Consider the following 23492-nt stretch of genomic DNA (forward strand, 5'->3'; position numbering starts at 1 on the left):
ATAAGGTAACTTCAAAAAAAAATTAACACTTCACAACATACCAAGAAAATGAAAATCCAAGAAGAACATGGGAACATTAAAACTATGAGGAAACTCACAAGAAAGAACACAAAAACCATGAACTCAGCACAGGAAGACACACAGAACAAAGAAAGCAGCAACACCACAAAAAAACCCCAAACATCATGGCAGCAATTAATCCATACCTATCGATAATTACACTGAATGTAAACAGACTAAATGCACCAGTTAAGAGATGGAGGGTGGCAGAATGGATAAGAAAACAAAATCCTTCAATATGCTGTCTGCAAGAGACACATCTTACACACCGAGACAAACACAGATTAAAAGTCAAAGGATGGAAAAAAAATACATCAAACTAATTGCAATAAAAAACGAACAGGAGTGGCAGTATTAATCTCTGATAAAATACACTTTAAGGCAAAAACCAGCATAATAGATGAAGATGGACATTATCTCAGGATTAAAGGGATAATTGAACAAGATGACATAACCATAATAAATATCTATGCTCCCAGCGAAAGAGCGCCAAAATATATAAAGCAAACTCTAATAGATTTGAAGAAAGAAATAGACGTATCTACAATAATTGTGGCCGATTTTAATATACCGCTTTCAAAAATGGAAAGAATACCAGAAAGAAATCTGACAAAGACACACAGAAACTTAACAACACAATCAGCCAACTGGACCTCATAGATGTGTACAGAGCATTCAACCCAACAACAGCACAATACACATTCTTTTCCAGTGCACATGGAACATTCTCCAGAATAGACCATGTCTTAGGCCACAAAACAAGCCTCCATAAATTTACAAATATCAAAATACTACAAAAACATAAATATTCCAAGCAGGCTTTCATAATCCCTGTGTGGAACACTGGGACAGACCTTCCTTACCATGGAGCCTTTGGGTGGTATAAGAACAGCAAGGTTAATAAATGCCCAACACAGGCTGACAGATTTTCTGGTCACAACTTAGTAGCATTCAGAGAGCATGGATATATTCCATGAGCATTTACGGGCTCGCTAGCACTAGTCTGTGACAATTTTATTTAATCATAAAAATATAATAGTAGTCAAATCTTTTTGTAGTTTCAGTTTATGGCTTTCTCAAGGGAAATAAATGGTCTCTCGAATTTCTTCTGCTTTCATCTCTCTGTTCTAAAGTACAGTAGGATAAGGTTCCAATTAAGGCCCATTAAATGCTCACAATGATTCATTGGAGCCATTTTCCAGTTTCTTCTCTCAACACAGTATCAATGTACCTCTGAGCTATCTCTGTGGTGTTTTTGCTTTAGCCCTTACCCATGCAGAAGAAAATTATTTGGGTGTGAGGTTTCCCTACTTCTCTCCTTCTTTTGTAGCCCAAGGTGGTGAGTGGAGATTCTTCTTCACTCCCTTCCAGCAAGCATGTGCTCATCACCTGTTGGGTATGTTCAGGTGAACCAGGTATATCCCTTGGGAAGGGAAGCTGGTCAGAGACTAACCTTTCCCAAGATTCTTGGTGGCTGTCAGAGTAATGAACTAAGCAGCAGCCCAGAGACACCCATGTGTGGATCTCTGGTTTCTCAACAAACAAGGAAACACTCTGACATAGAAGTGGCCTATTTAAAGGGATATCAAGTGTCTGAGCTGACTGGAGTAGGTTCTTCGGGGCTTTCCCATTAAGAGCAGGGCCTCTAGAGGCAAACATTGATCATCTTAACACTATCAGCAGTTAACGTTTATTCCGAGCCAGACAAGTGCTAGTCACTACGTCTGTGATCTAATTTGATTTGCAAACAACCCCATGCTGCTGCTGCTATGTGCCATCGAGTTGGTTCCGACTCATAGTGACCCTGTACAGGGTTTCCGAAGCTGTAAATCTTTATGGGAGCAGAAAGCATCATCTTTCTCCTGTGGAACAGGTGATGGATTTGAACTGCTGACCTTGCATTTAGCAGCCCAGCACATTACTCACTATACTAATATTATAATCATTTTATAGATGAGAAAACAGTCTCCAAGAAGATAAGTGGTCTGCCCAGGATCGCAGGGCTAGTGAGAGCAGCAGCTTGGATCAGAACTTCGGTCTGCCTGGTTTCAGAGATGTACTCTTCACCCAGCTGAAAACACACTGTTCAAGCAGAGACCCGCCCGTGGACTAGCTGTGAACTGCTGCCTCAGATAACTTTCTCTGACTAGATGTGCTGGTAGATGAAAGGTCTACAGGTCTAACATTTCAAAGGAACCACATATAAAGAGATTTCAGGAAAATACTTTACTACTCCCTTATGGAATCCTGATATGGTGCTATGGGTTAATGCACCAGGCTGCAAAGCTGACTGAACTGCAAGGTCAGTGGTTCAAGCTCACCAGCTGCTCCTCGGAAACTCTAAACAGGGTCGCTATGGGTTAGAACTAACTCGACAGTGCTTAATAACAACATTATTAAAGTAAATGATATGGTGATTTGAGGGTCTTTAAGTGTTGATTTTCTTAGAGTGTGTTTTCTTAGCATGGGATAAACTGAACAAAAAACTTTAAAAAGCAAACAAACAAGCAAATCATAACAGATCAGAGTAGATTTGCTGTGGTAATGTCACCAGTTTAGTGAGCTAAGGCCACAGATACATCCACTTTCATACTGAGAGTCCAATAAACTTGAGACCTAATAAAGACCACATTTAATCTACACAGTAATCCTATGAGTTGTGACTTCTTGTCACTCTTTCGTAGCTGGGGAAGTCTATGCTCAGCATAACCTGTTTGCCACCGAGTCAATCCTGCCTCATAGTGACCATTATGGAGCAGGGTACGACCCTGATAGGATAGGGTTTCCTACACTGGCCAGGCTTTTTCTCATACAGAGCTGCTGCTACTGGGTTCGAACCATCACCTTTTGGTGAGCAGCTGAGTGCTGAACTACTGTGCACCAGGGCTCCTCCAGCATAACCTACCCAAGGCCAAACACACCCTCCTCTTCCAGGTAAGAGAAGTCAGACGGAAAGCCAGGACTGCCACCAAAACATCCCCTCACACCTCACTCTTTTGTCAAGGACAGAGTTTGCCAAACCTGAAACAGTTGTTTTTTTGGATCTCAGGGTTACTACTTTAACACTGGCTCCAGCAAAAACAAAACCATGAAGTTTTTGTTTTTTTTTTTTAATTTTAGAATGGATTCAAAATAAACAAGTCACAGCATCCAAAAAAAAAAAGGCTCTTAAAATTTTATTCCAAAAATCATTTCCAGAGATTTGGTCAGTGAAATGAAAATGCTCTCTCAAAATCTGAGGCCATTTTAATTTTTTCTATAGTATCATTAAGGAGAGCTATCTCAACTTCCATTCATTCATCCAACAAGTATTTATTTGGCAATGCTATGTGTCAAGCACTGTAGTAGGCACCTGAATTGGAAAGCAATGAACAAAACAGAACTTGACCTGAAGGGCCTTACATTCTAGTCAGGGATAGATACAATACAAAGGGGCTTCAAAACGTTTGTGAAAAATTTCCATTATCTTTTAATTCCATTTTTTCTACATACTTTCTGAAGCCCCTCCTCATGTATATATTTCAGGGAATGAAGACAAATAAAACAGGGTAAAAAAGGACTGCAAAGTCGGTTTGAACCATGAGGTCAGGGGTTCAAAATCACCAGTAGCTCCTTGGAAACCCTATACAGGGTTGCTATGGGTCAGAAATGACTCGACGGTGCTTCACAACAACAACAAAAGGGAAGAATGACTGTGGTGTGGATGCACTACTTTCGTTACTGTGGTCAGGGATGGCCTCGCTGATAACATGACATCCGAGAAGCAAGCTTTGCAAACCAATCTCCAACCCGTGCGGATTTCTGAGGAGAGAGTATTCTCTGTCGAAGACAGCAAGGACAAAGGGCTGAGGTGGAAGCTGTGCAAGGCATGCATGGTCAAGGAACAGCAAAGAGACCAGTGTGCCCAGAGGGCAGGATTTTGATCATGCTACTTAGAAATGATCGTGGCTAACTTGATCTAAACATGCTGGGCTAGCCACGACTTCTCAGTTCATCATTCATCCTCTAGCTGGGTGTGAAGGACCCTTTAGAAAATCTAGTCTCTTTTACAGACAGAAGACTAAAGCCTAGAGGAGAGCAGCGCCATGCTCAGAATCACACAGCTTTATAGCTGTCAAAGGGCCCAGTAATCCCAGTGACTGTACTGGTTTCAGGAGGAGGGGCTGTGATTGATGAGGGCCTTATATGAAAATTTCCCTCTCAGGAGAGGCGCTTTCTCTGTGATTATAAATTAATTCTTAGCAGTCTATCTCTACGATTTATGAGCAAGTCTGTCTATGACTGAAGACCAAAACACGTCCAGAAAAAAACGCAAACGATTTATCATTGGCCATGAGTTAAACTTTGACAAAGGATTCCTCTGGCATTGTTTGTCGGTGTCTGTCATATCAAGCAAAGGGCTCTGAAGCAACACAGGATAGCTGAGGTTTGAGCACTCATCAGATCCAATAGCAGCATTCATCTCTGAACCTTGTTTCTAGAACTTGGGCTTGGGTGTCCTGGGAAGAGGGTGGTGAGCGTTTATTGCTTAGTGTTCTCTGTTGATCTGAAGCAGGGCCTGGTCTAGGGATTGAGCTCAGAACGGAACGGTTATCACCCTCACTTCACCTTGTGGCTCAATGCAGTCCTCATGATGATTCCACCATGGTAGGTGCCATCCAGTCAGCTATGACTCAGTGACAAAATGAGCTCTTGCCTGGCCCTGTACCATCCATAATGTTGTTGTTGTTAAGTACCGTGGAGTCGGTTCCGACTCATAGCACAGGGTGTCCGAAGCTGTAAATCTTTATGGGAGTAGAATGCCTCATCTTTCTCCCAAGGAACAGCTGCTAGTTTCGAACTGCTGACCTTGAGGCTGGCAGCCTGACTCGTAGCCATTATGCTACCAGAGCTCCTTACCATCCATAATAGTAGGTATATATCGAGATCAATTGTTTGCAGCCACTTGTGCCCCAGATCTCATTGCCAATGCTGAAAGAACTGAGTGAATTTCCAATTTTAGAATCCAATTGAGCTGAAGGTAATCAGACACATCAACAGTGCAATGAAGACGATGTCAGTGGGGTCGGCAACAATGGAGACAGCAGTAAGTACATTTCTGATTGTATTCATTATGAGTCAGGCCCTGTGCTATCTCATTTAATTCACACGAGCAATGGGATCATAACCCCCACATTTCACAGATGAGGAAACTGAGGCTCAGAATTTAGTAACTTGCCCAATGTTAGTTACCCTGTAAGGAAAGAGCAGAGGATGGACTTCAAAGTCAGTGGACTTCAAAGCCTATGCGGGTTATCCTTTAGTTTCCCTCCAACCAACAGTGTTCTACCTGATTCCTGATCTCCCATTTGATACTCAGGGGATTAGGATTATCATCTGTCCACTTCTTGGTTTTCCTGTAGGGGGCCGGCAATATGGAGCGTCTGACTAAGCCACCATCTTGAGTTGCCTCTGGACACAATGCATTTCTATTTTAGGAGACAAATTGTATCTGTCACATAAAGAAACTGGAATGCTTGTATGACAGCTAAAGAAGGAGCTGCCAACAGTGGGAAAGACAATGGCCGTTACTGCTGGAGTCTCTGCTCTGAGCCCACCACAGCACTCTGTTCATGGATTCCGATGGGGCAGGGACGTTTACTGAATGGGTGTGACCAAGGACAATTTGCCTTCAAGACATGAAGAGTAAAGTGAAAATGTTTGCAGGAATTAGGCCATCTCTGAAACATTTAGAAACTGGAATGGGATTCGCAAATCTGCCACTCTTAGAACCTAACAGCCCTGTACTCCCTTCACCTGCAGATGGGATCCAAGGAGGAAACTGCCCCTGGTTCTGAGTTTGGGGAACCATCTCAGATTAATCTTGCATATTTTGGTAAAATTAAGCATTGGGTTTTTTTACTAAGTTATCAAGTCACTTTCCAGTTGGAAAGTGCATGCTGCACAGGCCACGGCACACAGAGTCTAATGTTCTGAGCCTCTTTCTTGTCCAGTTTCCTGTCTGTCTCAGCTCCTCAGAAGGTCCCAGCAGCCTCTGGTACAGTTCGGAGTGATGATTACATGACCTGTGTGGACTTCCCTACAGAGAAGCTGGTTGGCGGCAGGGCGAGCCAAAAGAATCTTTCCTTTAAACTATCACAAGAGATTCCATTGATGTGGGAATCTGAGGGGCCTTTCCAAATGAAAGAGTCAGTCACTAATGAAAATGAATATGCAAAGGTGCTTATTCCCAATGTGGTAATATGCAGGCAGTCAAATCATCTGTCATTGGAGTTAATTTAATTATCAGACCACATTTAATTATCCAATATAAAATGTAAATAAAGTGAAGGGCTGACAGCACATACTAATTATGTTCATTATAATAATGAAATGGGAAGGAGTTTAGGAGGAGCCATGAAAGTGCCATAGAACACAGGGACACTTTTGATTAAAACATTTTAATTAGAAACTGCAACCCTATAGGAAACAGATGATTGGTTCCGTCAAGGATGGGGCATTACTTTTATTATCCGGGTTTCTCTTCTGAAGTCATCCTTACTATCATGGGACTCAGTCCTTTCAGTTAATAGACTAAATAAAAAGTGCCAATCCTTTATGCAAAGCAGTTGCCTAATCAAGCCTGCAGCAGGATTTCAGCCTTCCCTGCCTTACAAAGCTGCGAGCTGTTGCTCCCATAGGAAATAAAGGGTCCCCTGTGGACACATAGACCCTGCCAAATTAACAGGACACCTGACTAATGATACGGAAGCATTAAAGGAATTGAGCAGCATATTTTCTCTTCTGAAATCGCTCTGATTTAGAAAAAGTAGCATCAGATTCAAGAAATTCATGTTTTAGAAGAACTGAAGTGTCTTAGATGTTTAATGATGCTGGAACAAAAGTTTCACAAGTGGGTGGTCTTAGCAGACGGGTTGATTTTCTCACAGTTTAGAAGGCTAGAGCCTCGAGTGCTGGCACTAGTGGGATGCTTCTATCCCTGGAGGAAGGTCCTTGTCTCTTCAGCTTCTGAGCTTCTGGTTCCTTGGAGAGTTCCATGCGGTTTGGCACGTGTCTGCCCCATCACTAACTTCTTTTGCTCGCCTGTTTCCTCTCTTGTATAGCTCAAGAGAGCTCTGGTAGCATACTGGTTACGAATCGGGCTGCGAACCGGAAGGTCAGCAGTTCGAAACTACCAGCTGCTCCGCAGGAGAAAGATGAGGCGATCTGCTCCCGTAAAGATTTACAGCCTTGGAAACCCTATTCAGGTTCGCTATGGGTCGAAACCGACTCGACGGCACTTAACAACAACAACAACAATAGCTCAAGAGAGGTTGATTTAAGACACACCCTACACTAATCTTGTTTTATAAACAAAGAAAAGACAACCCAGGCATTGTTGTTGTTAAGTACTGTGGAGTTCCGATTCATAGTGACCCTGCACAGGGTTTCCGAAGCTGTACTTCTTTACAGGGTTCTCCCGCGGAACCGCTGGTAGTTTTGAACTGCCAACCTTGAGGTCAGTAGCCCGATTCGTAACCACTACGCTACCAGAGCTCCTTAACCACAGGCATAGGGGTTAGGATGTACAGCATATATTTTGAGGGGACACAAATCAAGCCATAAGGGGGAAGGGCACTGACTAGACTGCCAGCCATGAGGGTAGGTTCTAACAGGTCTTGCTTGGCAATTCCTTTTCCTTCTCTAAGCCTCAGTTTCTCTACTTATAATATAATATAAGGCAGCTGGATTCGGTATGTCAGAGCTTCCCAGGACAAACATTCTACAAATCTGTGACTGCAGCCCAAAACTGCACTTACAACATCCCTTCAGCAAATACTGACTTAGAAAATTACTTGGTCTTGGGGGAAGTACAAAAGGACTTTAATAAAGCGAGTTTTTAGAAACGAAAAACCAACCAACCCCACCAGCCTTTCAGTTAGGAAATGTCCCAGGTTTTAGGTACAGGAGCGAGTGTCCCGTCAGCAATCCTGCAATTGTTCTCTACAACCTGCCTTCCTTGTAAGGACCCCTGGCTGCTAACTGGAAGGCTGCAAGTTTGAACCCACCCTATACAGGGCTGCTAAGAATCAGAGCTGACTTGACAACACTTAACAATGGCGACAGCAACAGACGTGTTCTACAATGAAGTCAGCGTTAGTATCATAACAATGAAGCTGTTGGGTGTGTGCATTTAATCATTGTATGCCATTCAGAGTTGAATATTGCCCAACTTTATATCCATTACAACTCTTGACACAAACTTCATTGCAGACTAGGGCATAGCTGGCCATACAGCAGTGAGCCGACCAGTAAATTATAACACTGAGCACCTGCAAGTGAACATCTCAGAATGATAACACCAGCAAATTGCATGCTGCAACCCTCTTACCATTAATACTGTTTACTGTATTAATGAAGTAAACAGTATAATGAAGTAAACAGTATTAATGATAAGATGTACAAAATAAAAAAACGAAAGACAAACAAATATCAAAACAGATACTCATAAGTATGGTTCATTGACTATGTCATTAAGTCAGAAACTAACTGTGTTATCAGACTCACAAATTATTCACCTTTCAACAAGTAGATAATGTCATGATATGAAATAAACAACTTAAATATAAAACAGGAAGCTGTTAGACAAACCAGGGATGTCCACACAACATCAAGCCATGCAGCCATTAAAAATGATACAAAAAATGATTCTGACATAATATTAAGTGTCCAACACAGAACATGAGCATATGTGCATATCTAAGCAATGTAAGACTAGGCATAGAAAAGAGATTGAATGGGAACCTGCCAAATGTTAACAGTGTTTATCTCAGAATGTTGAGATCAGGAATCATGTGATTCCAGTGTCTTCTTTATATATTCACAGGACCAACAAACACAAGAAGAAATACGCTTGTGATCATTATCCACTGTTGTTGCTGGTAGGTACTGTGGAGTCGATTCTGATTCATAGAAATCTTACGCACAAAGAAGTGAAACACTGCTCGGTCCTGCACCGTCCTCACAGATGTTGCTATGTTTGAGCTCATTGTTGCTGTCACTTTGTCGAACCATCTTGTTGGGGGTCTTCCTCTCTTTCATTGACTCTCCACTTTACCAAGCATGATGTCCTTCTCCAGGGACGGATCTCTTTTGACCATGTTCAAAGGACTGATGAAGTCTTGTCATTCTAGCTTTCGTGGAACATTCTGGCTGAACTTCTTCCAAGACAGATTAGTTTGGAAAATAGTTTTCATCAACACCAAAGTTCAAATGTATCGATTCTTTTTATGGTCTTCTTTATTCATTGTCCAACTTTCACATACATATGAGGTGATTGGAAATACCATGGCTTGGATCAGGCGCATCTTAGTCCTCAAACTGACAGCTTTCTCTTAAACACTTTAAACAGATCTCTGCAGCAGTTTGCTTAATGCAATACATTGTTTATTTCCCGTAAGTGTTGATTGTGGATCCAAGTAAAATGAAGTATTTGACAACTTCAAATCTTTTCTCCATTTATCATCATGTTATTATTCGCTGGTCAAGTTGTGAGGATTTTTATTTTCTTTACATTGAGATGCAACCCGCACTGAAAGCTGTGGTCCTTGATCTTCATCAGAAAATATTTTAAGTCCTCTTCACTTCCAGCAAGCAAAGCTGTGTCAGCCATATAGCTCAGGTAGTTATTGAGTTTTCCTCCAATCCTGATGCCACATTCTTCTTCATATAATCCAGTTTCTCGGATTATTTACTCAGCATTCAGATGAATAAGTATGGTTTCTGAAAGGATACAACCCTGATTCACAGCTTTGCTGATTTAAAAAACCTTATTCTGTTTAAAAGGCTGTTATAATATGCACAATCGAATGCCTCTGAATAGTCAATAAAACACAACATTTTTCTGGTGTTCTCTGGTTTGAGTCAAGATCCGTCTGATGTCAGCAATGGTACCCCACTGTTCCACGACCCCTTCTGAATCTGGCTTGAATTTCTGGCAGTTCCCTGTCAATGTACTTCTACAGCTGTTATTTGAATTATCGTCAGCAAAATTTTTACTTACATATAGTATCAGCGCTATCATTTGGTGATTTCTCCATTCTGTTGGGTCATGTCTCTTTGGAATGAGCACAATTACAGAACTTTTCCAATCGGTTGGTCTTCCAAGTTTCTTGGCATAGATTAGTGAGTGTATTCCATTAATTCCTGAAGCCTTGTTTTCTGTCACTGCCTTCAGTGCAGCTTTGACATTTTCCTTCAATACCACTGGTTCTTGATCATATGTGAACTCTTGAAAGGGTTGAGCATCGGCCAATTCTTTTTGGTACAGTGATTATGTGTACTTCTCCACCTTCCTTTAAAGCTTCCTGTACCAGTTAATATTTTGCCCATCGAGTCCTTCAATATTGCAACCTTTCAGCTTGTGAAATACTGGGCATGTTATGCACTTTTGTTTTCTAACTCCAGGCCTTTCCACATTTCATTTTAATACTTTACTTTGTCTTTTCAAGCTGCCCTTTGACAATTTCTGTTCAGTTCCTTTACTTCCTCATTTCTTCCAGTTGCTTTAGCTTCTTTATGCTCAAGAGCAAGGTTCAGAGTCTCTTCTGATATTCATTAGCCATTGTTTTTGTTGTTAAGTGCTGCTGAATTGGTTCCAACTCATAGTGACCCTTAGGGTTTCTGAGACACAGCTGGTGGTTTTGAACCACTGACCTTACAGCTCATTGCTTATCTTAAAGCGCCACACCATGATCCCACAACAGCCATTAGCGAGACACATATCAAAACAACAGTGCATTATGATCTCCTCCCAGCAGTAACAGCCAAGTTCAAAGGAACAGAAAACAACAAACGCTGGTGAGGATGTCGAGCTATTGGAAATCTCATCCGATGCTGGTGAAAAATGTGGAAAATGGTATGACACTTCCTTAAAAAGTTGGAAACAGAGAGACTATATGATCCAGCAAGCCCACTGTTGAGTTGGTTTGTTAGGTGCTGAGTTGGTTCTGACACAAAGTCACTTTGTGGATGACAGAATGAAACACTGTCCGGTTCTGAGCTAGCCTCGCCATCACTGCTGGGTTGGTTTGAGCCCAGCGCTGTAACCACTGTGTCAATCCACCTTGACATCCTCTTTTTTTGCTGACCTTCCACTTTACTAAACATGATGTCCTTTCTCCAGGGACTGACCTCTCCTGATAACAAGCCCAAAGTATGTGAGACCAAGTCTTGCCATCCTTGCTGTACTAAGGACCATTCTGGCTGTACTTTTTCCAAGATCGATTTGTCCATTCTTCTGGTGGTACATAACAGAGTCAATATTCTTCACCAACATCACAATTCAAAGGCATCAATTCTTCTTCAGTCTTCCTTATTAATTGCCCAGCTGTTGCATGCATATGTTGTTATTGCTAAGTTCTGTGGAGTCAGTTCCAAGTCACAGCAACCCTGTATAGGGTTCCTGAAGAGCGGCTGGTTGGTCTGAACCACCAACCTACAGCATTACAACAGGAAGTGACTGAAAAGACCATAGCTTGCGGTGCACCTTAGTCCTTGGAGTGACATATTTGCGTTTTTAATATTTTAAAGAGATATTTTACAGAAGGCTGTTTGATTTCTTAAGTGCTACTCTTTGGGTGGGAATGAGTCTTCTTCCAATGCTGATGTTGTGTTCTTCATACAGCCCAGCTTCTCAGATTATTTCCTCAGCATATAGACTGATTACATTTGAGGAAAGGATACAACCCTGGCACACCCCTAGATATACAAGGGGGCTTCAAAAAGCTCGTGCAAAAATGGAATTGAAAGATAACAGATTTTTTGAAGCCCCCTCATATATCCTTAATAAGACCATGACATGAATCGAGAGATGCACGTTCATGTCCAACATAGCATTACTCTTAATATAAAAAGGATGGAAACAACCGAAGTGCCCATCAGTGGACAAATGGATAAACAAACCATGGTACAGACACACAATGGAAGAATAACAAAGAATCCATGAAATACCTCAGAACATGGATGCCCTAGGGCATTATGCTGATGAAATAAGTCAATCACAAAAGGGCAAATATTATGTGAGAGACCACTACTATACAATGTCAGAGAAGGTATACACAATGAAAGAAATGTTCTTTGATGGTTACCAGGGATGGGAGGGGAAAGAAGAGAAAATCATGAACTAAAGAGTAGACACGTATTAACTTGGGTGAAGAGAAAGCCACTATACACAAAGGGGGAGGTCAGCACAACATCACCAAGGCAAAGGAAAACACTGGGAGGTTCACAAGAGTAAAAGACAACAAGGGCAAATACTATTACATACACAATTCTGCAATAACAGTAATAACAAACAATAAACTACAAGTGTATACATAAATAGACTTAAAAGCTGAACAGGTGTGGGAAGGTAAATGGGACAATTCCCACAAGTAGATACACTTAGCAAAAGATATTTCTACATATGTACTTGTATGCACTGCAAATATAGTCACATATATGGTAGAGCACACGCAGACAAAGTTATGAAAACTTCTTAGCTATAATCAAACATCTTGAGGAGATGAGTCACTGGGCTTGGGGTTTAGGACCAGTCTCGGGGGACATCTAGGTCAACTGGCATAATACAGTCCACAAAGACAATATTCTGCCTCCTACTTTGGTGAGTGGCAACTGTCTCTTAAAAGCTTATGAGTAGTCATCCAAGGTGCGACTATTGCTTTCGTCCTGTCTGGAGTAAAAAAGAGTGAATGCAATCAAAGACTCAAGGAAACAATGAGTCCCAAGGGTGACTGGACCGTGCAAACCAGAGCCTCACTGGCCTGAAACCAGAAGAACCAGCTGGCACCTGGCTACTACTGCCCACTGCTCTGACACAGTCTGCCTGCATAACGTATGTTCACAACCGAAGGTCCTGGACAAGAACAGGAGGAAAATGTAGAACAAAATTCAAAATAGCGCAAGGATCAGATTTGGTGATCTGATAGAGACTAGCAGAGTCCCCAGTGCTATGACCCATAAACACCCTCCAAACCTGGAACTGAACTTACCCCCAAGGATCACCTTTCAGCTGAGCAATGGGCAGGCACATACAGTGAACACTAATAGTAGGCAGGAATATGCTCCTCAGAACAATCAATCACGTGAGACACAAAGGGCAGCATTTGCCCCAAAACAAAGCTGAGAAGGCAGGAGAGCCAGGAAAGAAGGATGACTAGAAATGGGGAACGTAGGGAGGAAACAGGAACAGTGCTGTTACATAGAGGAGGTTGTAACTAATGTCACCATACGAAAATGTGTATAAATTGTTAAATGAGAAACTAATTTGCTCTGTAAATACTTAGACAAACGACAATACATTGTTCTCTCTCTCTCTCACTCTCTCTCACACACACACCATTGTCTTCTTTACACTTGCTTTTCTTTTTCAAGATGAACACGGAATAATTGTATAATCAGAAAAATAAAAACAATTTTTTTTTTTGCAGAGAAAACAAAACTTTTACAGGAAAAGTAAAATGCAATCTAGTAAATTTAGCAAGTTAAATGGGATACACTTGAAGACAAGACAATCACCTGGGAGATTTCCCTCAACTTTCTTTCTCTGAGCAGCTTTCTAGGAAGCTCATTCACTGGCTGTGAAGAGGTCCGAGTTCCCCCTTGGAGATACTGGTGAGGGTGGAACATTGCAGGAAAGCTCCTGTGTTCCAGGTGAGAAGGACTCACCCTCATGGCACCGGCGTTTGTGACAGGGGAGTTCTTCTCTGTACGCTACTTATTCTGGGAAGGGTCCCTATTTTCTCAGTCCTGATCAGTGAAATCTTTCTAAGATGGAGAGCCTCTTCTTGAATCTTATGAAAGAGAATGCACTAAACATACATTTTTACCGATGTGTTCATTCAGAGGCATCCACGACCATGTGGGAAAGAAAATCCAGGGCTTACGTCTCCCTGAGGCCACATGGCTATGATGGGGGAGTCCCTGGGTCTGTCTTATTTTTGCTGTTTGCTTTCTCCTTGTCAGGCAGGCAGTTTCAGTGGCTCTCGGCTCTGGCATCACTAGGTTTGTCAACCTGCAGCAAACTAGCCCGGGGCAGGAGAAGGACTCAGTCACACTCTGCCCTTCTTCCAAGACGAGTCTGCTGCAGGCTGACAAATGTAGTAAGCATGCTTGTTAGAAATTTGTCTAAAGTGAAAATTAGTAGGCTTTGAGTGAAGTTGAAGGGTTGTTCGGAAGCCTGTCTTCTCAGCTACAATCCAGGCAAGTTAACGATGCTGAATAAGCAGCTCTGGATAAATGAGATTGTCAGGAATTATTACTTAAAATGTTACTTAGGCCCCATGACTCTGGTTTCAAAATCAGGAAATGAGGTGTCGAATTTTCTACAATGTAGATCTTTTGACTTCTTCAACCATCAAAACCCTATCTTGCTCAGAAACCAAATAAGCGAAATAGCAAGAGCAAAACTGCTCTGGTTAAATCAAGGGGGTGAGGCCCAGACCCCTGACCTCAGCCTCCCTCCCACACCATCTGGCAATCTCTAAGACCTAGGCAGAAGCCAAGAGCTTCGAGGACCCACAGTTTCATAAAGTGGTGGTGGTTTTGTGACATCAAGTCTGTTCTGACTCACAGTAACCTGGACAAGGATTTCTAAGGCTGTAAATCTTTATGGGAGCAGAAAGCCTCATCATTTTCCTGCACAGTAACTAGTAGATTCAAACCGCTGACCCTGTGGTTACTAGCCCAGCTCCTAATCTGCTACATCACCAGGGCTCCTTGTTCATAAATGACAGGACTCTAATGTCAGGCTACTTGCCAACTGACCCAAGTTAAACAATGTAGGCTCTCTTATTGAAACAGAAGCTAGATGCAAAAGCATCACACTATGTGTGGTAAAACTTTAGTAGTAAGGGACTAGGTGCCTCATTTAATATCTTATTAAAATGTTATTTTTAATAGTTCAAAAGAAGATATTTATGCATTTCCTGAAAATACAACTATGAAGCATACATATCAGGCAAAACGATGAAATCTTCTTAATTATTTTCAAACATTTTAAAGCAATGAGTTGCTGGGCCTAGATGCTCAGGATCATAGTTTTAGGGAACAATGTGGTCAAATGTTGTAACACAGTCTACAAACACAAGGTTCTATATCCTATCTGGGTGAGCATGTGATGTCTGGGATCTTAAAAGCTCATGTGTGGCCGTCTAAGGTGCGCTGGTCTCTCCACATGTGGAAGAAGAGTAATGAGAATGGAAGAGGCTTGGAATCAATTAGTCCAATGGACTAGTGGACCATGTGAACATCAGTCTCTACAACTCTGAGACCAGAAGATCTAGATGGTGCCCAGTTACCACTACCAACTGCTCTGAAAGGGACTGCATTAAGGGGTCCTGGATAGAGTGGGAGAAAATGTGGAACAAAACTCAAAATTATTTAAAAAAAAAAAAAGACCAGACTTACTGGTCATCAGAAAGAGACTTGGAGAAACCTGAGTCCATGACCTGCGACCATCCTTTCAGATCTGGAAAGGAACTCACCCTCGTGGCCCAATTTTCAGTCAAGCAGCAGATAGTATATGGGGGCACAACTGCAGTAATGGGTACTCACCACAGAATGTTCAGTCATTCAAAATCAAAAGGGCAACATTTACCTAAGGACATAGTGATGTAGGGATGGGAAGGTAAGCAGACTAGAGACAGGAACCCCAGGGAGGAAGTAGGATAAAAAGTTGTTCCATGAAGGGACTACAATCACTGAGATGAAACAAAGTGTTTGATTTGTTGAATGTCAAACTGATGATCTTGTCTGTAAATCATTTAATTCACAAAATTTTCAAAAAAATCCTATTTCTAATTAAAACACTGCATTATGCTCTAAGAGGAGGCTCTAGTTCTGAGTATGGATCAAATCTCTTTGGAGAGAAGAAGCCAGAGACATGTGGAGCCTGGTCAAGGGCCTCACACAGGACAGATGGGTTCCAGCAGGCTAGCCTGCCTTTTCTCACTCTAATACCTCACACTCTCAGCGACGGGGGAGCAGTCTACGGAAGTTTGTGGGACCTCTTACCTGGTTGTCTGGGTGGCTGACAGTGAAGTAGCCCACACAGACGATAACCTCATGGAGAAGGCTTTCACAGGAGACTTGGCTGCAGTGGCCCAGCAGGGAGCTGGCGATGTGTCGGAATGCCAGGGACAAGCCCTCTGCCCCTACGATAGACTGACAAAGACAAGGAGCAGTTAGGACTTCCCAGGCCAGGGACAGTCAGGCTTGCATGTCACAAAGCAAGACTGAATCCTGTGAGCTTTCTGTTGCAGAACTGGAAAAGCATGTGACGTTTTGAGAGTACTGGGCTTGGCTTCCTGTTCTAACAAATGACTAAAATATATACAAAGTTTAACCAGGAAAGGGGCCCAGCAGACCAAATGCCTGCCTGGTGAGGATTAAGACATTATCTGTAAGCCCACCACCTATCTAACTTGCAATGCATTACTAATTTTTCTGAAGGAGAAAGTATTATTTTTCATACAAGGGATAAAAACCTATTTCTAATTAGTTAGCTATGTTCCAACTCAGAAGAAATGGAAATAGCAACTAGTTATTATTCAAGTTAACAGTGCTAGAAACTCAAGGTATCCAAGAGCGTAAAACATTCTCCTAGAGGCCCCCAAACCAGTGAAACCCCCTCAGCTATCAGGCTTCTGGGATCCTTTCTCCAGACAGGCAAAGGGTTGCTGGCGGTGGGCGACTCAGGAGGCGAGTCTGAGTCTGTCTGTGGAGCCTGAAGCTTCTATTTAATAAACATGTCAAACAGACAGAGCGACAGGAGGGCAAAGGGGAGGATATACTCGCAGCCCCGCGCTGGCCGGTGGGAAAAGGCAGCGTCTTAAACTCATCTCTTGATTTGAGGTCTTGGCGGGGCTGAACCAGGTCAGATCTACTGCAGCTTGGACATTTCTGTCAAGTCACTTTGACTAACAAATAGTTCGGTGACTATTTTAGCAAATATAACTGAAACAAAATGACTGCTAAAGAAACAAAACAAAAGCAAAAATTTTTAAAGAGTGCCTCTGTCTCAAAGCCTTAATATATATATATTGTTAAGGCTCAAAGAGACTTCCGAAGGGATTTTTTTGCTCCTTTAAATCAAGCAGTGACACCTTCCCAGCTCACCCCTTATTTAATTAGTTGCGTCCAGCAAGCCCTGACCCAGAGCCCTCTGTTTAACCTTCAATGATAAGAGCAGGTCAAGGGGCATGTAAGTTTGAATATAAAAATTAAACCAATTTTTCAAGGAAACTATATTTCCTTTTTAGCCAGAATTAATTGCCAAGTCAGTACATTGATTTGTTTCTTGAGACCACCTTCAGTTGTAAAAACTGTCAAAGTGGAGGCGATATACAATATCCCTGATCGCAAGGCCATCTGTGCCGATATGAATTCATAGTGAAAGCAGACTCTTTGCTGAAGGGAGAAAAAATATTTTGACAGCCTTATTAGCATACAATGAAATGGAACCCGCTAAGAAAATATTCTGATGGATAACCTTTTGCTAATGACTGCTACTGTGTGAGTTCTCCCACAAAACCAGCACACAAGTTGTGGCTTCAAAAAAGGTGGAGGAGCACTGGAAATGCAGCACTGAGCAGCTAGGAGACAGTTTGGGTAAATTTTTCATCTTCAGAAGCTGAATCAACAAACACTTCCTGAGTTCTTATTGTGTTCAAGCTCACTTAATCCTCACATAGTTTTGTAATTAGTCTTTTTTGTTGTTGTTGTTGTTTTAATCTCTGCTTTACAGATGAGGAAACTGAGCCTTAAGTGTTCAAGTGACTTGTCTAAGGTCACACAGTATGAGGTGTAGATCTCGGACTTTGATGAGGATGCCTCCCTCCCTACCATAGCTCTGTGCTCTTATGAAGCACTGGGGCTCAAGCCATCAACAGGTTTCCGGTTGTCTGGTCTAATGCTTCAGTAGGTCAAGCTACTAATTTCACTTCAGTTCTCTTCTTCAGTTTCTTTGATCCTCCCAGGCAATTGACAAACTGTCTCCCAGATTTTTCTGGGACGGAGATGTATGCTGAGATTTTTCTTTCTTTCTGAGATGTGTCTCTACAATCTCGCCTACCCTTTACAAACATAGTTCCTCAAATTTCACTTTTGACATTAAGTTGTTGAGATGAACTAGAAAATGAATTTCTCTCACCACAACTAGCTATGAAAACAGTACTTGTATCCAAGACTTACCTATGGCTCTTACATACAAGGCAAATATTTGATATATCATTCAGAGCACATCATGATGTCCATATCTGTATCAATAATACCCACCTACACCAGTGGTGTCCTTAGCTGGACAGAGTGTGGTGGTGTTAAACAAAAAAAACAGAAAAAAAAACGGCCACAAATCTTTGACAGTCCTCCCATTGAAAGGTGGGCCCTAAGTCCCCTCCCTTTGAATCTGGGAAGGCTTGCCAGGGATTCAACCAACAGTATGGCAGGTATGTGAGTATGTGACTTCAGAAGACTATGCCATAAAAAGGCATGCAGCTCTGTCTCATACTCTTGGAATACTTGCTTTCTGGAAATTTCTTTTTAGGAAACTTCTACACAGAACTCAGCCCAAGTCATAAAGCTGCTCTGATAGTATTAGACAAACCTAGCCTTTTGGTCATCCCAGCTTAGGCATCAAGTCTGATTGTGAAGGAACCTCCATTTAAATTCCACCTCCCAGCTTTTGAATCAATGCCTCACCCCACCCCGCCAGCTGAGTTTCTTCTCCAATGTGAAAATCATGGTATGGATAAACCATCCCCACAGTGATGAGCTTTGTCTAGATTGTGAACCCACAGAATCTCTGATCAGAATAAGATGGGAGCTGTTTAACCACATTAAGCACTCTTCTTAGTGCCTAAGAACAGCAGGGGCAACACGTTAATCATCAGTTAATGTACTAAAGCTCATGACACTAGAAACTGTGGGTGTCTGGGTGCTGCAGATGCTGATGAAGAATCAGAGAGTAATGTGCTGGATTTGGGGTACCGATGGGCTGGTGACCAGGAATGTGTAATGTCAGCAGAACAGGAGGAAGAGGAGGGTTCTGTAGGCTCTCCTAGCCCTCTTGCTAGGAGAAAAGGGTACCTGGAAACAATGGTGAGAATGGAATGAGAAACAGTGATGGCCAGATGGATGAAAATACAAGAAAGCAAAAGAGGTAGAACAAAGACACAGAAGAAATAAAAAAAAGAGGAAGGAAAGAAACAAGAAAGCAATATGGAGCCATATGAGGGACAGAGGAGAACAAAACAAAGGCACTGGGGAACTGTAAGAACCAGCAAAGAAAGAACAGTGTTGCATTGGAATCATCTTGCTGTTTCTGGCAAAAGTGACTCAAGCAGAGCACACACTTCAGGCTACTATGGCAAGGATGTGGAGAGAAGAAGAAGTCTTGTTGTCTTTTTTCCTTCTTGGGTTGGCATAAAGGGTTCAAGAATACAGGCCTTTCATTAAAAAAAACAACAAAACATAAACAAAACCCCCACCTTACCAGCCATTGTGCCTAGAGGCCACTAGGGAGCAGGCTGGTTGGCAGTGCCTCTTTGTGAGTGGGGGTGGCAGGGACCTGGAGCTTTCTGACACTCAGCGTGACTGATAGAATCGCTGACTTCACATAGAGGCTTATTTATGACATGGCGTACGCTGCAGCCGTATAAATCCTAGTCAGAAGAACTATGAAACTGGAAGCTAAGAGACAGTTCTTAGATATTTGCTTTTTCATAATCTCTGGTAACAAAGGAAATCAGTCTACCTGGATCTAGCCGATGAGTATGATGGGTAGAATGCTGGCTTCTGTATTCTGAGGACATAAAATTGGGGGCCCTTGATTCCTAAGTGGTTTCTAGACAGATCATATTTATTTATTTATTTTCATAAAACACACATGTTATGTTCAATCCAGAGGTAAGAACCATTTGGCATTTTCTGGAGGAGATATCTCCTGTTTTGGATGTGGCTGTCAACTCTCAGGACTCTAGAGGTTATGTAGTTACCACGCAAGGCAAGTTCAAGTGCACTGGAAACTGAAACAGCATTAACCCTACAGGAGGGAATAAATTGACTTTACAAAGTCGAATGATACTGGATCCAATGCAACAGCTTATCACTAATTTCCTTTTTGTGAACAGAATGACAGGAAGACATCAATTAAATAATTACCCATTTGTCATCAGCTACAAAACAGAAGTGTTTCTTCCATCTCGGAATGGCCAAAGACCACCATTTTCATACATTTGAATCCTTATAACCTTTTTCCCTCTGAGCAAAGCAATCCATCTAAATTATGGGTTCATCATCTGCCAAGTTTGTTCCTTTTTTAATGAAATCACTTGACAGTTAATAAACTGAAAGAGAAAGTGTACTCCTTGGGGCTTGCTCTGTTCCAAAGGTTCAATGTTTTTGAAAATTAAATTTTCTACATAAAAAAGTGTTTTCTAAGTTGACAGTCTGGTATTATAGCATTGAGAAATTTTTCTTTCTTTAGCTATAAAAACTTAATTTATAGGGATTTGCACTTTTAACTTACACAAGCACTTTACAGTTAACACAAGTCAGTTAAATCTTCCTTAGAAAGTCGTATCAATCAAAACAATTTATCTAATTTTGGTTGTGTTTATATAAGAAGCCATTACTTTTTAAAAGTTGATATTTAAAAGTCGATGGGATGATAATGCCTTTAGCTGAAGAATCCACGACAGGAAGATTTATAAATAGCATGAAAAGAGGACAGTCTTTGGAGTTAGCTAGTCATGAGTACCAGTCTTGGCTCAGTCAATGTGTAACTCTGGATAAATTACTTAATTGCCAGTTTATCCATCTATAAAATGGGTATAAAAATGTTTTGTTGGTAGGTTAGTTATGAAAACAAATAAGGGTAGTGCCCAGAAGAAAATAGGAACTTAAGAAATGTATATAAGTCTGTTGATTTGACTAAATATAAAAACTATTATCATTATGTTGCTGTTGTTGTGAAGTGCCATCGAGTCGGTTCCGACCCATAGCGACCCTGTATAGGGTTTCTGAGGAGCAGCTGGTGAGCTTGAACTGCTGACCTTGCAGTTCAAACGGCTTTGCAGTCTGGCGCATTAACCCACAGCGCCACACCAGGATTATAGCTTATTCCATATGCCTTACTCCAAAGGAATCTCTCACATCATGTCCAAGTTAAAATATTAACTCTTGGTTGGTTAACATCAATACAAGCCAAGGCTTGGTACCTGAAAAGCAGGCAGATCAAGAGCTGCAAAGCTGTTGAAGAACCGCAAACTCTGAATGGCCACTTGGACTGTGTTCTGGGCATACGTCTCCTTGGGACTGGCAGTGTTGGGGTCCGAGATGGTGCCGTGGAACAGGACACAGTAGAGCATGTGCAGAACTCCAGCCAGGTCTGTGGCCTGAAGCGCAGCTGTCAGCCCTGTGGGATCCTGACGATTACTGTCAAATATGCTGTAGGACCTGACAAAGAAACATTCAACTCTTTAAGAGAAATCCCCGTAAAGGATGTTAACATTTTTATAGGTCAAATGGAACAAGACAAGCAGACCGTTAAAAGCAAACCATCTGAGTTGTGGAATAAGGTAACAAGAAACCTCAAGGAAGAAACACAGCCCTTCCCCCGCAAGTGCACCGTGGCTTGCCCTTTCCTCCCTCTGGGAGAGCAGACTGCTGCAGCGGTGACAAGTCAGCATGCCGCAGCCAGTACAGAAGCTGCCGCCACCCTCCAGGGCTTCTATAGCCCAAGTAGACTGTCATGGATGGGACTGTGTCCCCTCAAAACATGAGTTTTGGCTGTGGCATGATTCTCAGTGGTTTGACAGTTACGTAATGCTGTAATCCTTCCCTATGATGTGATCTGACGTGATCAGCCAATCAGTTGTAAGGGGATTAGGGTGGGATGCAGCATCCTTACTCAGGTCCCAGTCCTGATCTGATGTAAAAGGAGTTTCCCTGGACTGTGGCCTGCATCACTTAGTATCTTACAAGAGATAACAAGACAAGTGAGCAGAGAGGAGCACATCCTTTGGATTCAGGGTCCCTGCACTGAGAACCCTCTAGAACCAGGGGAAGACTGATGCTAAGACACATGGAGATCTCCAAGGAATAAAAGGAGACAAGGACCTTCCCCTAGAGCCTATTAGAGAGACAACCTTACAGTAGAACTGGTGCTCTGAATTTGGACTTGTAGTCTCCGAAGCACTGGGTAGGTAACCACAACCAGCAGTTCTTGGAAACCCTACACAGGGTCGCTATGAGTCGGAATCAACTTGATGGCACTCAACAACGCCAACAACAAATGGTGAGAGAATAAATTAATTTCTTAAAACTATCTACTTGTGATATAATATTTCTATTATAGCAGTACTTGATTAACTAGATATAACCCAACTTTATTTAGTTTCTCGAGCTAGGCAAGATGGATAGAGTCCATAAGAACTCCTTGGACAAAATCATCATTCTTTTCTGGATACGCAAAGGCAGTCTTCTCACAGTAGGCAGCTACCAGGAAAACACCAGGCCTCAAAAACCAAGTAGTATGTTGGTATACTGCAGTAGGGAAACCCATTAACTGCTACTGAAGCAGGAACTCTGAACTGGTTTTTCCCAGTTTAGTTATAGCTAATGAAAGGAAACTGGAACAGACTCAAATTTGTAAAATGTAGGTATACCAATATGATGACTGTAATGGGAAAAATTGCTAGACACTTAATTTCTCTCTTAGAAAGTAAGGGGAGTGTGCCTGTTGCCTAGCAACCAAATTTCTTGATTGTCAGGGTCAGAAACAATGATGCCTGGCTCAAAGATGGCGGCTAACTGTGCTGCTCTGAGCGTGTGATGCCTCTCCAAGTCTGGGCAAGAATCCAGTCTCCTGTAGCAGGCTCGTGAAAGGGCTCACCATGCGCCTTCTGAATCTCTCATTCTAGGGGTTTGATCTGTAATTTCTCGTCTTCTAGTTATTGTTCTGGTATACCCACATTTTAGAAATTTGGATCTGCTGTGGTTTCATTACACTGGCCATGACTGAACCCATATGAACTGGTTCGAAGCCCTGTTTTGAAGACACTGTTCCATCGTGAAGGAGCACTGTTAGGGCAGGTTGTGGGGGTCAGATTCCCAGTAACAAGCAAGCACTGAAGTAGTTTTGTACAAATCATCATGGAGTTGGCTTGCCAACTGATGAACAAGGGGTGGCAAATGGCAGGGGCCAATGAATTCCTAAAATCAATAGTAACACCAGCAAGAATTTGCTAAATCTACCTCATCTCTGAACTTTGGTTCATCCCTGAACTTGGCATCTAGTAGCCAAGAGCAGGTAGTTATAATAGACATTGAGTATACTTCTGCTGCCAAACATTCATTGATCCTTTTTTAAAAATAATGTATACCCAGATGAT

The 23492-nt window shown here is 42.0% G+C and overlaps 1 protein-coding gene across 1 annotated transcript in view; it reads right to left on the reverse strand.

The window, feature by feature from the left end:
- SCAPER (S-phase cyclin A-associated protein in the ER) overlaps positions 1–23492 on the reverse strand; it is a 466531-nt gene that overhangs the window by 21767 nt on the left and 421272 nt on the right. Inside the window, exons 27-28 of the mRNA XM_006866457.1 lie at positions 21318–21555; positions 16114–16263 (exon numbers count right to left, since the gene is read on the reverse strand). Coding sequence (XP_006866519.1) covers positions 16114–16263; positions 21318–21555 — 388 coding nt within the window. The remainder of the gene's footprint in view (positions 1–16113; positions 16264–21317; positions 21556–23492) is intronic.

The sequence above is a fragment of the Chrysochloris asiatica genome, unplaced genomic scaffold (genome assembly GCF_000296735.1).
Source record: "Chrysochloris asiatica unplaced genomic scaffold, ChrAsi1.0 scaffold00092, whole genome shotgun sequence".
NCBI classification, from domain to species: Eukaryota; Metazoa; Chordata; class Mammalia; order Afrosoricida; family Chrysochloridae; genus Chrysochloris; species Chrysochloris asiatica.